The sequence below is a fragment of the Tetranychus urticae genome, chromosome 3, assembly GCF_039701765.1.
Source record: "Tetranychus urticae isolate SD_2017Ah chromosome 3, NJAU_TeUrti_SD_1.0, whole genome shotgun sequence".
NCBI classification, from domain to species: domain Eukaryota; kingdom Metazoa; phylum Arthropoda; class Arachnida; order Trombidiformes; family Tetranychidae; genus Tetranychus; species Tetranychus urticae.
The window spans coordinates 10,775,568-10,787,658 of NC_142960.1; the positions used below are offsets into that span (position 1 = coordinate 10,775,568).

General features: G+C 33.1%; 3 protein-coding genes across 4 annotated transcripts; 1 reads left to right on the plus strand and 2 right to left on the minus strand.

Moving 5' to 3' along the window:
- Positions 1 to 580: 580 nt before the first annotated feature.
- LOC107369448 (uncharacterized) lies at positions 581 to 2,170 on the minus strand. 2 transcript variants are annotated; one of them, XM_015937403.3, is made up of 2 exons: positions 2,012 to 2,170; positions 581 to 1,866 (listed from the first exon to the last, which is right to left on the minus strand). In XM_015937403.3, the coding sequence occupies exon 2, from the start codon at positions 1,757 to 1,759 to the stop codon at positions 749 to 751; it is 1,011 nt and encodes a 336-aa protein (XP_015792889.1). In that variant the 5' UTR covers positions 1,760 to 1,866; positions 2,012 to 2,170; the 3' UTR covers positions 581 to 748. The 2 variants fall into 2 exon arrangements, with proteins under 2 accessions (XP_015792889.1, XP_015792890.1); XM_015937404.3 differs by having other exon boundaries at positions 581 to 1,893.
- Positions 2,171 to 2,624: 454 nt separating this feature from the next.
- Positions 2,625 to 7,537, minus strand: LOC107369443 (polypeptide N-acetylgalactosaminyltransferase 13). Its single transcript, XM_015937395.3, has 5 exons — positions 6,254 to 7,537; positions 5,979 to 6,131; positions 5,547 to 5,727; positions 3,468 to 5,106; positions 2,625 to 3,394 (listed from the first exon to the last, which is right to left on the minus strand). Exons 1-4 carry the CDS (start codon positions 6,375 to 6,377, stop codon positions 3,639 to 3,641), a joined length of 1,926 nt encoding a protein of 641 aa, XP_015792881.2. The 5' UTR covers positions 6,378 to 7,537; the 3' UTR covers positions 2,625 to 3,394; positions 3,468 to 3,638.
- A 280-nt stretch (positions 7,538 to 7,817) lies between these two features.
- Positions 7,818 to 9,409, plus strand: LOC107369446 (uncharacterized). Its single transcript, XM_015937399.3, has 2 exons — positions 7,818 to 7,949; positions 8,433 to 9,409. Exons 1-2 carry the CDS (start codon positions 7,838 to 7,840, stop codon positions 9,407 to 9,409), a joined length of 1,089 nt encoding a protein of 362 aa, XP_015792885.2. The 5' UTR covers positions 7,818 to 7,837.
- Positions 9,410 to 12,091: the final 2,682 nt, after the last annotated feature.

The window sequence follows — 12,091 nt, forward strand, 5'->3', positions numbered from 1 at the left end:
CACATGGGAGGAAGAGAAAACAGCTTAAAATTGTCACATTTTCTCGAACCAGTTTTACTTTGTCTTTTTTAGTCATCCATTTGAGCATTGACCATTTGTCAAGTTTTAATTATATTCTGTACAAAAATAAATAAAAGTGATTGTGGTGTCAAATTGTTATGACAATTGTGCATTGAATTTCATGGTTACAAATCACCAACAGTTTTAAAGCAACATTTCCTTTTTCCTCAGTTTTTGATCTTATTTCTATGTTCTTATATTACCATGATCGCTCTAATTATCAAGTCCTTCTTGGGCCATTACCTAAGAGGCCGTGTATTAAATGTAAAATTACTTAACTAATCGGATACTTGTTCTAATGATTGGATTTATAGGTGATTTCGCAGGGATTAACTTGTTTTTGTAACTTCTGCAAAACTGATAAGTCTGACTTTAAAGTTACTAAGGACTTTATGAAATGTAAGACTAATCTTGCATCAGACAAATGTTTAAATTCTGAATGTTTTAAACCTCTTCCTGTGAATCTTTTTGAAAGGAGATTTTGAAATATTGTGTTGGAAAATAGAAGAGCACAAATTAATTAATTTGGAAAATGTATTTAATGAGTTTTAACTTGGACAATAAAAGGTTTGAGATATGAGATATTGTTTTAATGAATCTCAAATCCATATATGGATGAACTAAAAGTTACAAGGTTAGACTAAACATTTTTGTTTTTGTACGTTTCTTGTGTAAAAACTTATACGGTTCAATTGTACTTTGACATTCGTCGATTTTGGGTCTGAACAACAAGTCGATCCAGCTCAGCGGCGTCATATCCGATTAGATTTTTTAAGTCACAAACAAACTTGTAAACAAAACGTTTTCCGTGGACTTTGGCAATCATGTCGCCATCATAATAGTAACGCAGAGCACGACTCAGCTTTTCATAATTCATGGTTGGTTTATTTTTTCTTTGACCCCACAGCTGAGCAACCATCTCGGGATTTATCAAACGAAATTCGCCATCTCGTCCTTCCCATTTAATACATTCTCGGCAATCAGCGTCAGTTAAAAGTTCAAGTAAAAATTGCCATAATTGTATTTGACCATTATTACCAGAACGGTTACCGGGAGATGGTAAAAATTGGCCTCGCCCACCAACAATAAGTCCATCCGCTCCGGAGCCTACAGCGATTCCACTGCCATTGTTGGAGCGATTTATACCACCAATCAATCTTTTCTGTTTATTGGGAGCTGAAGAAACTGGTGAGTTAGTGTGAGAAGGAGGGGTTGATGGGGATCCGACATTTCCCTCAGGACTACCCGTTGAAATGTTTACATTAACATTATTATCTGGTGGTTTAAGAATATCCAAAATGGTAACGCGACGGGATTCAAGCTCAACAATTAGTTTAATGTTGATTAATTTGGTCTGCTGCCGTGCGCCTTCAACCAAATTACATTGTTCAATTATAGATTTGTTAAATGTTAATTTGTTATCTTGTAGATAAAAGTCGTAGCTTTCAATATCCTCGTATTTGACTTTTAGCAACTGACAAAGAGTTTTGACACTTGCATTAAGTTCGATCCCTTCAAGGGTAACAACGTTCTCATCCTCTTCTTCTTCCTCTTCCTCTTCATCGTCTAGATCGTCATAGTCTTCAGCAGACATTTTATTAACTGATCCTGTCTCTTCATAATCGAAAGAGTGAACCAGCTCGTTCGATTCTTCTGGAAGCAAAGCTTCAGTTAAAAATTCTTCACTGTTTTCAGCCATTATCTATGCCTTTTCAACAGTTTGTCAAAGTGGTTTAAAACGAGGAAACAGCAAGCAAAAACCAGCCCGTCAGATGTAAATTTAGAGTTGGAGTAGAAGGATAGTTCCTTTGATGGGAGAGTCAGAAAAATTTACTTTAAAATGATGATAAAATAATAATATTATTATATAAATCAAGTTGGTAACATCGTTAATCACTAACGCTTCCTGGTTTTGGTCTCTTTCATCACTTGTCACTTCCAATGTATTTACCTTTTTCAATCCATTGTTGCAACTCCAAATAGAAAATTGAACAATCTAATACTTTAATAGGATCATGATTGTAATCAGATGGTTAACCATGGACCAGAAGTAAAAGAAGATAAAAATATTAAAATAACTAAATTATTTTATATTACACAGAACAATTATCAACAGTCATTTATTTATAAATTATAAAATTTTGCTATTGAGCAAATGTCAAAAATTTACTGCCATCTACTGTTTCTAATAACAGTTGTAGATAACCGCCAATAACTGCTTCCATCTATCAAGCTTCGTGAGAATAGTCCAAGAGGGCTAATCCCACGAAGAGACATTATGGGAATATTGACTGTAACTCTCTGTAATTAATTTTCTTGACAAAGATACAAATGAATCGATTTGAATTCAAGTCTCTTTTAAGCGACCCAAACATGGATGAAACTGAGCACTTTTGATTTATCTTGAAAGTATCTTCAATTGAGCAGCTTGTTGCACTCAAAGAAGTTATTTGAACTTCAAGTAGAATTTGTTTTTATCAAACAAATTCGTCAGTGAAATAATAGTATCAAGTAAAGATTATCATCAGCTTCGATGATACAAATTGATTAGATCGTGAATATGCTTCAGTTGATATTCAGTTGATTCTTTATTTAAATTATTGATTTAACTGTACAGACAAATACATCTTGGACAATATACACATGTATTTTAAATACAAAATATTGCTCGAGAAAGGTTAATAAATAATTTATAAACAAGATCTAAACATGAATCAAATAAATAAATAAATATGATAGTTCGATGACACCTTAACGTCGAAACTTCAACAGTCAAAGTATTCTTCATAAAATGTGATTCTTTTTGAATTGAACATTATGTAAAAATATTCGGTAATGTCAAGATAGGAAAGATATATTTACAAAAGGTTAAAATTAAACACAATAACATCTATTTACAGTAACACAAATCCATTATAGGATCTGGAATTGTTTCGTTTCACTTGGAAATACTTAAATTTATATTTAAACAATTTCAAAATTCTGATTCCATAGAAATTTTCAGATCTTCAACGATGCCACAAGAACAAAGATCGGTTTTGTTTAACTTTCATGTAAATTAAATACCAGAAATCAATTTCAGCATAATTCTGGACATTTGATATCCATTTTCATTCAAGATTAAACTTTTTGGTGCTCAAACTCGTCTTAGTGAACACCAACTTAAACAGAGCACTAGCTTAAACAGCTGATAACGCAATCAGACTGATTGAATCAGTAATAACTTTGTAATAACGATGGGTCTGATTGAAGGTTCCATAACAATTTTCTTGGATTTAGATTCGCCATGAAGAACCTCTTTGAAATCAAATTGCCATGCCATAAAGCACTTCCACTGTAATGAATAAATTTGAAAAAATTATATAAACCACTTAAAACACTGAGAAAAGGAAAAGCGAAAAACTTACCGTGATTCAATGTAATTTTGGGTGTCGTTGGAGGCACGAGTAATATGGCAGATTATTTCGTTGAGTCACAAATAAAAATTTAAGATCGAGATCGAAACGATGAGTAGTTTCTCTTAAAGAGATTTAGGAACCTCGCAAATTATAATAGAATTAAACTCGAAATTTCATTTTTTAAGGTTTATGCCAATCAATAGCAATCATATCCCACATTTGGCTTTTAACGGAAGAACATTTGTTTAGAGTTAATCGTCTTCTATTGACAACTCCAAGATCGAGGCATAAATTACTTCTCACATGGCGAATAGTTTTATCAGCTAAAGAGTAAAGCCAATGTTGTCTAGTTGATTGAGAACAAGCGAGAAGAAGAACTGTTGGATCTGTATCAACATTAATAGCATCCAAACAAATTGACTCATCCGTTAATATGATCCCCTGTTTGGTGTAAACAAAACATTGTGGAGAATAAGTTTCTATTGCACATTTTTCCAAGTCGACTCGGCCAACTCCATTATTCGAAGGTCCTCCTTCTGCGTTTGGTCTTTGCAAGCATTCTCCTAGAGCGACATTACGGATTTTACCAAAAAATCTATCATGAGTTGGAAAGAAATGCTCTGGCCAAACATTTTCCAAAAACCAAGAGAAACTTTTACAGGATAAACGTTTTTTCAATTCAATTCGTTCAGTTAAATTAGCAAGTTTACTTGGTATTTGACTATAATCTTCAACCTTTGACATTTCACCAAAAATGGTTCTCTTCATGACAGGATTTATCTTGTAAAAAAAATTAAGATACTCTGGATCCATCCAAACATGTAGAACTCGAGCCAAATTAGTGTAAAGAACACCAGTAACACCATCAGGTCGAGGGAATGAATATGGCGATGATTTACGAAACAAATGACCAACATGAGAACAGGGCACAATTTCCATGGTTCCACCACATTGCCAAACTCTCAATGAAAGTTCAATGTTCTCACCACCCCAGATATCCATTTGAGCATCATAGGAGCCAATTGAATAAAAATATTTTCTATCAATGGCGAACAAACCACCAGCCATGATTGGAGTTCTGAATGGATGACTAACTTCCGAAAGGCCATGTTTTTTTATACGAGATAACTCAGCTTGACCAATTGGATACCAACGGAAATGAAGATTCCAATTGATACCGCCCCAATGAAGCTCAAAGCTTCTGGCAAAGGCAAAAGTTTCTTCATGAATAATATCAATAACAGGACAAACAACACGAGTTGGGTCTGAACTGATTCTATCTAGAAGAGGTTCCAACCAGCCGATGGTTGCTTCACAATGAGCATCAAGGAAGGTTAAAACTTTTCCTGTGGCTCTTTCAGCTCCAATCAGGCGAGCCTTGATTAATCCGATCCGCTCTTTGGAACGTAAAATTTTGATAGGAACCAACGATGAGGCGGTTAAATTGACCATATAAGAATCCAATTCGGTTCCTAAAAAGGTTCGGGTACTGGCATCATCAACTAAAATGATTTCCTCCAAAATTTTACGCGGAGATGTACTAATAACAGAATGAACTGTCCTTACCAAAGTTGACCAAGCTTCATTATGAAATACAATGATGATACTTGCTTTTCCCAGAGAATTAGTGTAAACTTTGTTTCTACACCTTTAAGATGGCAGCCAAAAAGAAAGATGAAAAAAAAATATTCTTGGTTAGTGACCTCACGTTGTGTGAGAAAGGATAATGGAAAAGATCATGAAGATAAAAGGAAAGGTGGATTAAAATTCAGTAACTGAGCTTCTATTGAAAAGGAAAATTCTCACCCACATCAAAAATAGATGCTTCTGACTTCTCTCTTGTTTTCTTGGTTCAAGAGTTTTCAGTGAAAGTAAAATAGGTAATAAAAAGAGGAGATGAAATAAAAAGCACTTCATAAAACGAATTCATCTGTCATTTAATCAACAATTTTTTTATAAACTATTGGTCTTTCATGACGTTCATGATTTTTTTTCAAACTAATAATGGTCTGTTCATTGTTGTATCTTAAAGTTTACTAGGGACTAAAGCTAATATTGTTAAGATGGATTGAAAGGGGAATTTCTTACCTTTGCTTTCTTGGATCAGGTAGAGAGCGCTTGACTGAAATTTTATCGGATGCAACCAGATTAAATTTATTAATATGATACAATATTTTGACCTTTTGTTGCTCATATTGAGGCACATAAACAGGGGAACCATTTTCTCCGGCCTTAGGAATTGGATTATAATTGTTGCTGTTGAGTATTTCTGAAAGATGAAATACAGTCAAAGTTAACTTTTGTATACAAAATGAAGGATTTAAATAAAAGATTTATCATCGAGCATAATGTTGGTAGATCAACTTTAATCAGCCATCAACTTACAAAATTGTCAGTCAAAATTGCTTCACTCTTTGTGTTGACAACAGTAGCGTTGACTAAGAGTTTATTCAACGTTGAAGAGCTAGTCGCTGTACACCAGCTGATAGGAATAGCTTAAAATATTCAAATGGTATTTACCTTGTGAAAGATTTGCTGATCCTAACCATGGTAAACTTTTCCCATTATATTGACCAACAATTACGTGTATACCTTTTTTATTGATGTATTCCTTTTGAAGTTTACTTTCACTCAACATGACCACAACATCAGAAGCATTGTCATCAGGAAGATCTGGTTGTTGTTACATCAGAGACAGAGTAAATACACAAAAATAACAATAAATTAAAAGAGAAACAATATCATCGTTTGACAAATGTTAAATAAAATACAAAATTTAGATAAAGTATTTTTACCTTGGTCAGTTGAACGACTAAACAAGTAGAGTATTGAAGAGATAACAATAACAAATAAAATGATGAAAATTTTAAAACAAACTCTGCGGCGGCTAATGACTAGTCGAAAAACTCTGGACATCATTGTTGGTATACACCAAATGGTGCTGATTTAAATTTAATAGAGGATAGTTTGATGATTTAGTTTAGAGATGAAAAAAGTGAAATCAGATGGGAACATAAAATAAAAAAGATGATTCAAAACAAGCTGCAACAAAACAACTTCACAATTGAAAAGCCAGTGTACTTTTTGTTATAAAATAAAAACAAGGTTGAGACCGGTTTATTGGAGGGATAAACGGTGGAGACTTGTAATGAAAAGATGTTAACCTTATGGAGTAAATGAAGGGGTTAGGATTAAAAAAGTGACAAATATCCGATGGAGACTGAAATAGCATTTCATAATCTGAAGATGGCGTATTTTACCAATTTAAGATTATGAAAGAAAAACGATAAAAACGGAATGAAATTAAACATTAAAACAAAATAAAGCAAAGAAGTAAAAACCTAACAAAGCTAAATCCAGAATGACTCAAATTTTTCCTTGTTAGATGTGCAAAACTATCTTTTCTTTGACAAATTTCATCAGATCCAATATTAAATTTCATTTTCCATTTATTTGAATGAGAAAATTGAAATGCTGAAAAATTACGATGTTAGTGACTTGAATTTGATAATTCAAGAGAAATATAGAAAGTCATTGAGTTTTGCTTCCCAATCTCAATTCAACTGATCAGCATAAAAAAATGAATTGTCCAGTTTTCAATTTAACATATCAGCAAAGATGAAAAAATTGTATCCGTAAAAGCTTTATGAAATATACGTTTCCATGATTGGATTTGTTTTCAATGAAGTCAATCCATGAAAAAAAGTGGGAAAAAATGAACAAAATTAACTTTCGATGATAAGTTGACATGCTTTTGTGTTTTTCAAATGTTGACAAATTTCTTCTGGATCATAAAATTAATCTGATTGTTGAACCAAAATCGCAATCAAATAATTTGTCAGAATCTGCTCCTTCCTATTATAACGTTTTTGTCTTTCATTATTGTTGTTTCTTCTCCTTCTTTATTACAGCAATTGACACCATAACTTGATTAAACAGCGTATAATGTAACGTTTTAATTAAAGCCTTTCTTTCCCTCTCTCTCTCCTCTCCATCCTCCTTCTCCTTCCTATTGAACAATTGAAAATCAGGTATTTTTAGGTGAATAAGGCGCGACAATAACCAATAAGGCTTGGTTAAAAAGATGATCATATTGTTAAGTGGAAGATCAATAATCTGAAGGAAATTGTCGAAGCTTCCATCCAAATCCTGATCACAACGAATCAGTTTAAATTCAGCTTAGTACCTGATTACTTGAAAAAGAGATAAATTCATATCAGTCAATATATAAATACTTAAATAGTGTTTCTATTAGAAAATGTAAATATTAGTAAAAAGTGTCATACGATTTAAAATTTGTTTCGCATTCTTTCTTCAACTGTTTGTATTAATTTGACAGTGTATTTGGGAACAACATAATTACCAGTGGATTAATAAAGATGATCAACGGTAAACTTTTAGTTATTCTTGGTGTTCAAATTGTCCTCACTCATGGACAACCATTTTTTGCTCCAATGGCCGGTCAATTTGGTTTACAATTGGAACCTTACGGTAATATTTTTGATTTTTGCTCTATTCGCCGATATTTTTAATGATTCAAATAATGAATGTGTTATAATGTCAAATATTATCTTATAAAGTGAATTATTATTCGAGTACGGTAGATGCGACATTGAGACAGGTTGCTTTTCAAAGTGAAGTGTCAAAAATAAACAAAATCCCAAAAATTTTTGATGCTAAGTTTGATTGCAATGAAATTTTGTAAAAACAAAAAGTCAAACTAGCAATCAAAGTGTAAGAATGAAAAGAAGGTTGAGATTAAACTTCCAGAGTATTGAAGATTGAGTTTACCATCAACTATCTTATTCCATTACATGATATTGAGGTGAAATGGGTGAAATAAGTTTTTTGAGAATTGTGAATTATGATCTAATTGGTGAATAATTAGTACATCATGAGTAATCATGTATATTCAAACCGTTAATTTTACTTCTGTTTATTTACTTGTAAATTGCTTGATTCCATCATTAACAGGAGCAGCAACAGGGTATGCGGGTGGTGGAGGAGTTGGTATTCCGTTACTCAGTCCATTGGAGCTGAACGCGATCATGGAGGCTCAAGCAAAAGCAGGTAACCTAAAGAGTCCTTTCACTCCTAACACCCAGCCTCAGGGTTTTGCTGGTTACAGTAATAATAATGAATATATGCCAAACTTTGAAGAGGGCTTTGAAGGCAACGAAGGTAATAGTGAATTTTACGAGTCACCTCGTCACGGCGATGGTTTTCCTGATCCGGATTCTGTTGATAAAGAACCAGAGACAAAAGGTCGAGACAGTAGAAGCCATTATTCTAAAGATGATTCCGAAGAAGAGCTACAAAAGCCAAGCCATGGACCCTCTGGATATCAGTCAAAACACGGATTCTCAGAGGAATCTAATGCACAAGGTGGATTTTCCCCTCAGAGAGGAAATTCTCGAGACGAGGAAACAGGACCTGCTGAACCAGCTTCTGGTGGAGCTTATCGAGAGCACAGAGGTGAAGGTGGATCAGCTGAAGGACCAGAAGAATCTGAAGGCGTTGAAGGAGGCCCTGAGCCATACTCAGGTGGTGCAGAAGGAGAGCGATACAGAGATGATGAGCCACCGGAAAATTACCGAGATCACACAGCTGCTTTCCAAGAAGATAGAGATTTTGGCGGGCCCGGCGAGTCAGCTTATGAACCAAAAGAAACACCTAACACTAGATTATCAGGTAAAAAAGGAAACTCAGCCAGTCCTAATGTAGCTAATCGAAGACCAGTTATGGATAATGCAGGCGGTTATTCACCCAATCTATACCAAGAAGACTCTCGAATAAGGGTACAACCAAGTGCTTACAGACCACATCCAAACGCAGGTTATTTTCCAGGTCGCATAGCTGCTGCAACAAGTTTTATCCCACAAGGTTATCCAATGCCACAGGTCAGGTCATTTCACCCAAATTACGCAGGATATAAAGTCTTTAATGGTTAAATGACAAAAATAAGCACAAATTTGTATACACAAACAGAGAAATCTTGTCAACATTTCCAAAACAATGTTTAATAATTTTGGGCCGCCAAGTTAGATACAGGTCAACATATAAATTCAGAAGCTTTTTCTAATCATAAGCTCTAATTATAAAAAATAACAAATTTTTTCATTTACATAAATTAAATTAATAAATTTTTCACGAAAATTTCGCTAAAACAAAAACGTTTATTGTTTATTCCTCTTAAAATTAAGTAAGAATAGCTAATGAAGCTATTTTTAGGTAAACAACATTTAAATTAGCCGTTTTTTCTGCGAGAATAGCAGCGCTATCATCAATTAAACACCAACAGCACTTATTTTGAAAGAAAATTCAAATCAAAATTAATTACAAAGAAATACCAATCGTATACATGTAATAACACGATATCGTCATGAGTTAAAAACAATACAAACCAAATTATGCCGAGTGATCAGTCATTCAGATAATCAGTTATAACCGTTTAATTAAAATCAAAGCTTGACCTGAAGCTTTCATTTCTGCAATTTCACCATCAAACTGAACTCATAATCGAACAATGATTCCATTGAATAGGAACAATCGCGATATAACTGAAAGCAAAACAAAACAGAAGATGTGACAAAAAAATGTCTAAAAAATGCTTTAAAACGGATCAAAAGTGAAAAATATTTGATTCATTTTTTTCGTAAAATAAAAAACAAAAGGGTCCAAAAAATGTCTTTCATCAGGAAAAATTTATAATTAATCAAATGTTTTGTCATCGCCATGTAGCTATCGATACCTTTAGCATGTTGCTTTCAAAGACAATGAATGAGCATATAATTCCGATAGACTTTCATTGTGTCAAGTGTATTTCCTGGAAACGCAACATTGTATTCGTGTTTGTATCATAGTAAAAGCGTTGGTTTCAAGATTTCATTTACAAACATAATCAGAATGAAAGATTAATTTCAAAACGTCAGGATTTCTCATGAAGGCATGTAAGGAAATCAAATAAGGAATAACGAACCAAAATTTTCCAACCGACAAGTTGCTTGATGGGTAACAAAAAATAAATAAGTCAAGATAGCGAATCAGAAAGGTAAGTTTGTTATATTAATAATAAAGGTAAATGATTACGGAAGAGACAATCAGTTTGCAGATAATTCTCGTTCCGTTTCATTGATAAACTTGAGACTCACTTACTTTTTTGACACTCATGATTTGTTTTAGTCCGTTATTTGAATGTGAAACAAATGATTGCTATAAATAAGTGATATTAAAAGTAGATTGATAATATACATATATTTGGTTCACTTTTGAAAACTCAAGATCACTTATCTGCGTCCAAATTGAATTGTTTACATTATTGATAACATGATTCATGTTACAGATTATCAAGATAACAGATTAACATTTGTATGTTCAGAGAGATATCAACAAGGAATCGGTTCATCACAAATATATTATAATATATTGCTATCAATACTTTGTGCATTTGGTACCAATTAACCGGCATTCAATCGAAACATTATTCATTTTTAAATTTAGAAATGAACTAAATTTAGTTTTCTTTACTGAAATGAGCATCAATGAGGAAACAATCTTAACTGATGAATAAACTAGAATTCAAATCTGTGTATATTTAGTGTTACAGTTAATAATACTTTATAATAATGCTTAATAAGACTTTATTTGTGTTGATGCTTTTCTGGTAAGATGATATTTCTGGTATCTGTTTGGATTACTGTCCCAAAAATTTACGATTTATCCTGATTTTTAATCGAAGTAGCCTTGTCTTGGTCATTACTGTGTATGGCTAGAGGTAAGCCTTGGCTAAATGAAACATCCATTCATGTTTGGATGTTTTAGGAATAAAGAAACTATGAAAATTGTAGAAAAATATTCAATAAACTTTGATAGTTAACGCACTGTTTACCTCAATTTTAATCTGATTTTTAAGTCTAATTTTAAAGCTATCTGAATACAAACAAGTACAAGAAGGTGCAAGGATTTTGCTGAATCAATATCAGAATTTAAAATGAAATCTATTGGATTAGAGTTTATTTACTTAATTACTTTCAATTAGACGTCTAATTATCAAATGCTTATTTTACGCTCAGCTCTGACTGGTTCTTAATTTATTTATATATTAGAGTAAACGGTTGATAATTGGTCACACCTAACTAAAGTAGTCGCTGAAAAGTTGTGAGGTCAAAAGAGTTCTAATGGCTCTCTGTAAGTTGAGTTAAGATGAGACCATGGACTCGAAAGTTATTCAAGAAAAAGCGACGCTAACAGAAAAATATTTGTTTCCCCAAAAAACACCCGTTTTCATAAGTGGCAGCTACTGAATCCTAATACTTTATCCTCTTTATTTTTGCGATTTGTTATCTGATTGACTATTACGGGACCGGCTTTTTTCCACCACTTTTATTATCGTCTTTTCCCCGTATTGTCCGCCATATTGTCCACCACTCAATCTAACACATCAACCAAATCAACCAAATCAAACATCATCACTTTTTAAAGAGATTTTTCTCAACAAAATTGTCCACCGCTTTAGAGTGACTTTTTTCCACAACATTTTCAAACAATTTTTTATAAGATTATCCACCACCGAAATCCACCAAACTGTTGACCACTTTTACACCATCTAACAAATCCACTATTAATCGTCACCA

Bases quoted from the DNA above. Each gene is read 5' to 3' on its own strand.
- LOC107369446 (XM_015937399.3), top strand. From the start codon at position 7,838: ATGATCAACGGTAAACTTTTAGTTATTCTTGGTGTTCAAATTGTCCTC. The intron at 7,950-8,432 runs GTAATATTTTTG...CATCATTAACAG, and splicing joins TTTACAATTGGAACCTTACG to GAGCAGCAACAGGGTATGCG.
- LOC107369443 (XM_015937395.3), bottom strand. From the start codon at position 6,377: ATGATGTCCAGAGTTTTTCGACTAGTCATTAGCCGCCGCAGAGTTTGT. The intron at 5,728-5,978 runs GTAAATACCATT...TTCATCTTTCAG, and splicing joins ATCAGCAAATCTTTCACAAG to AAATACTCAACAGCAACAAT. The intron at 5,107-5,546 runs GTAAGAAATTCC...GCCATCTTAAAG, and splicing joins CCTGATCCAAGAAAGCAAAG to GTGTAGAAACAAAGTTTACA.
- LOC107369448 (XM_015937403.3), bottom strand. From the start codon at position 1,759: ATGGCTGAAAACAGTGAAGAATTTTTAACTGAAGCTTTGCTTCCAGAA.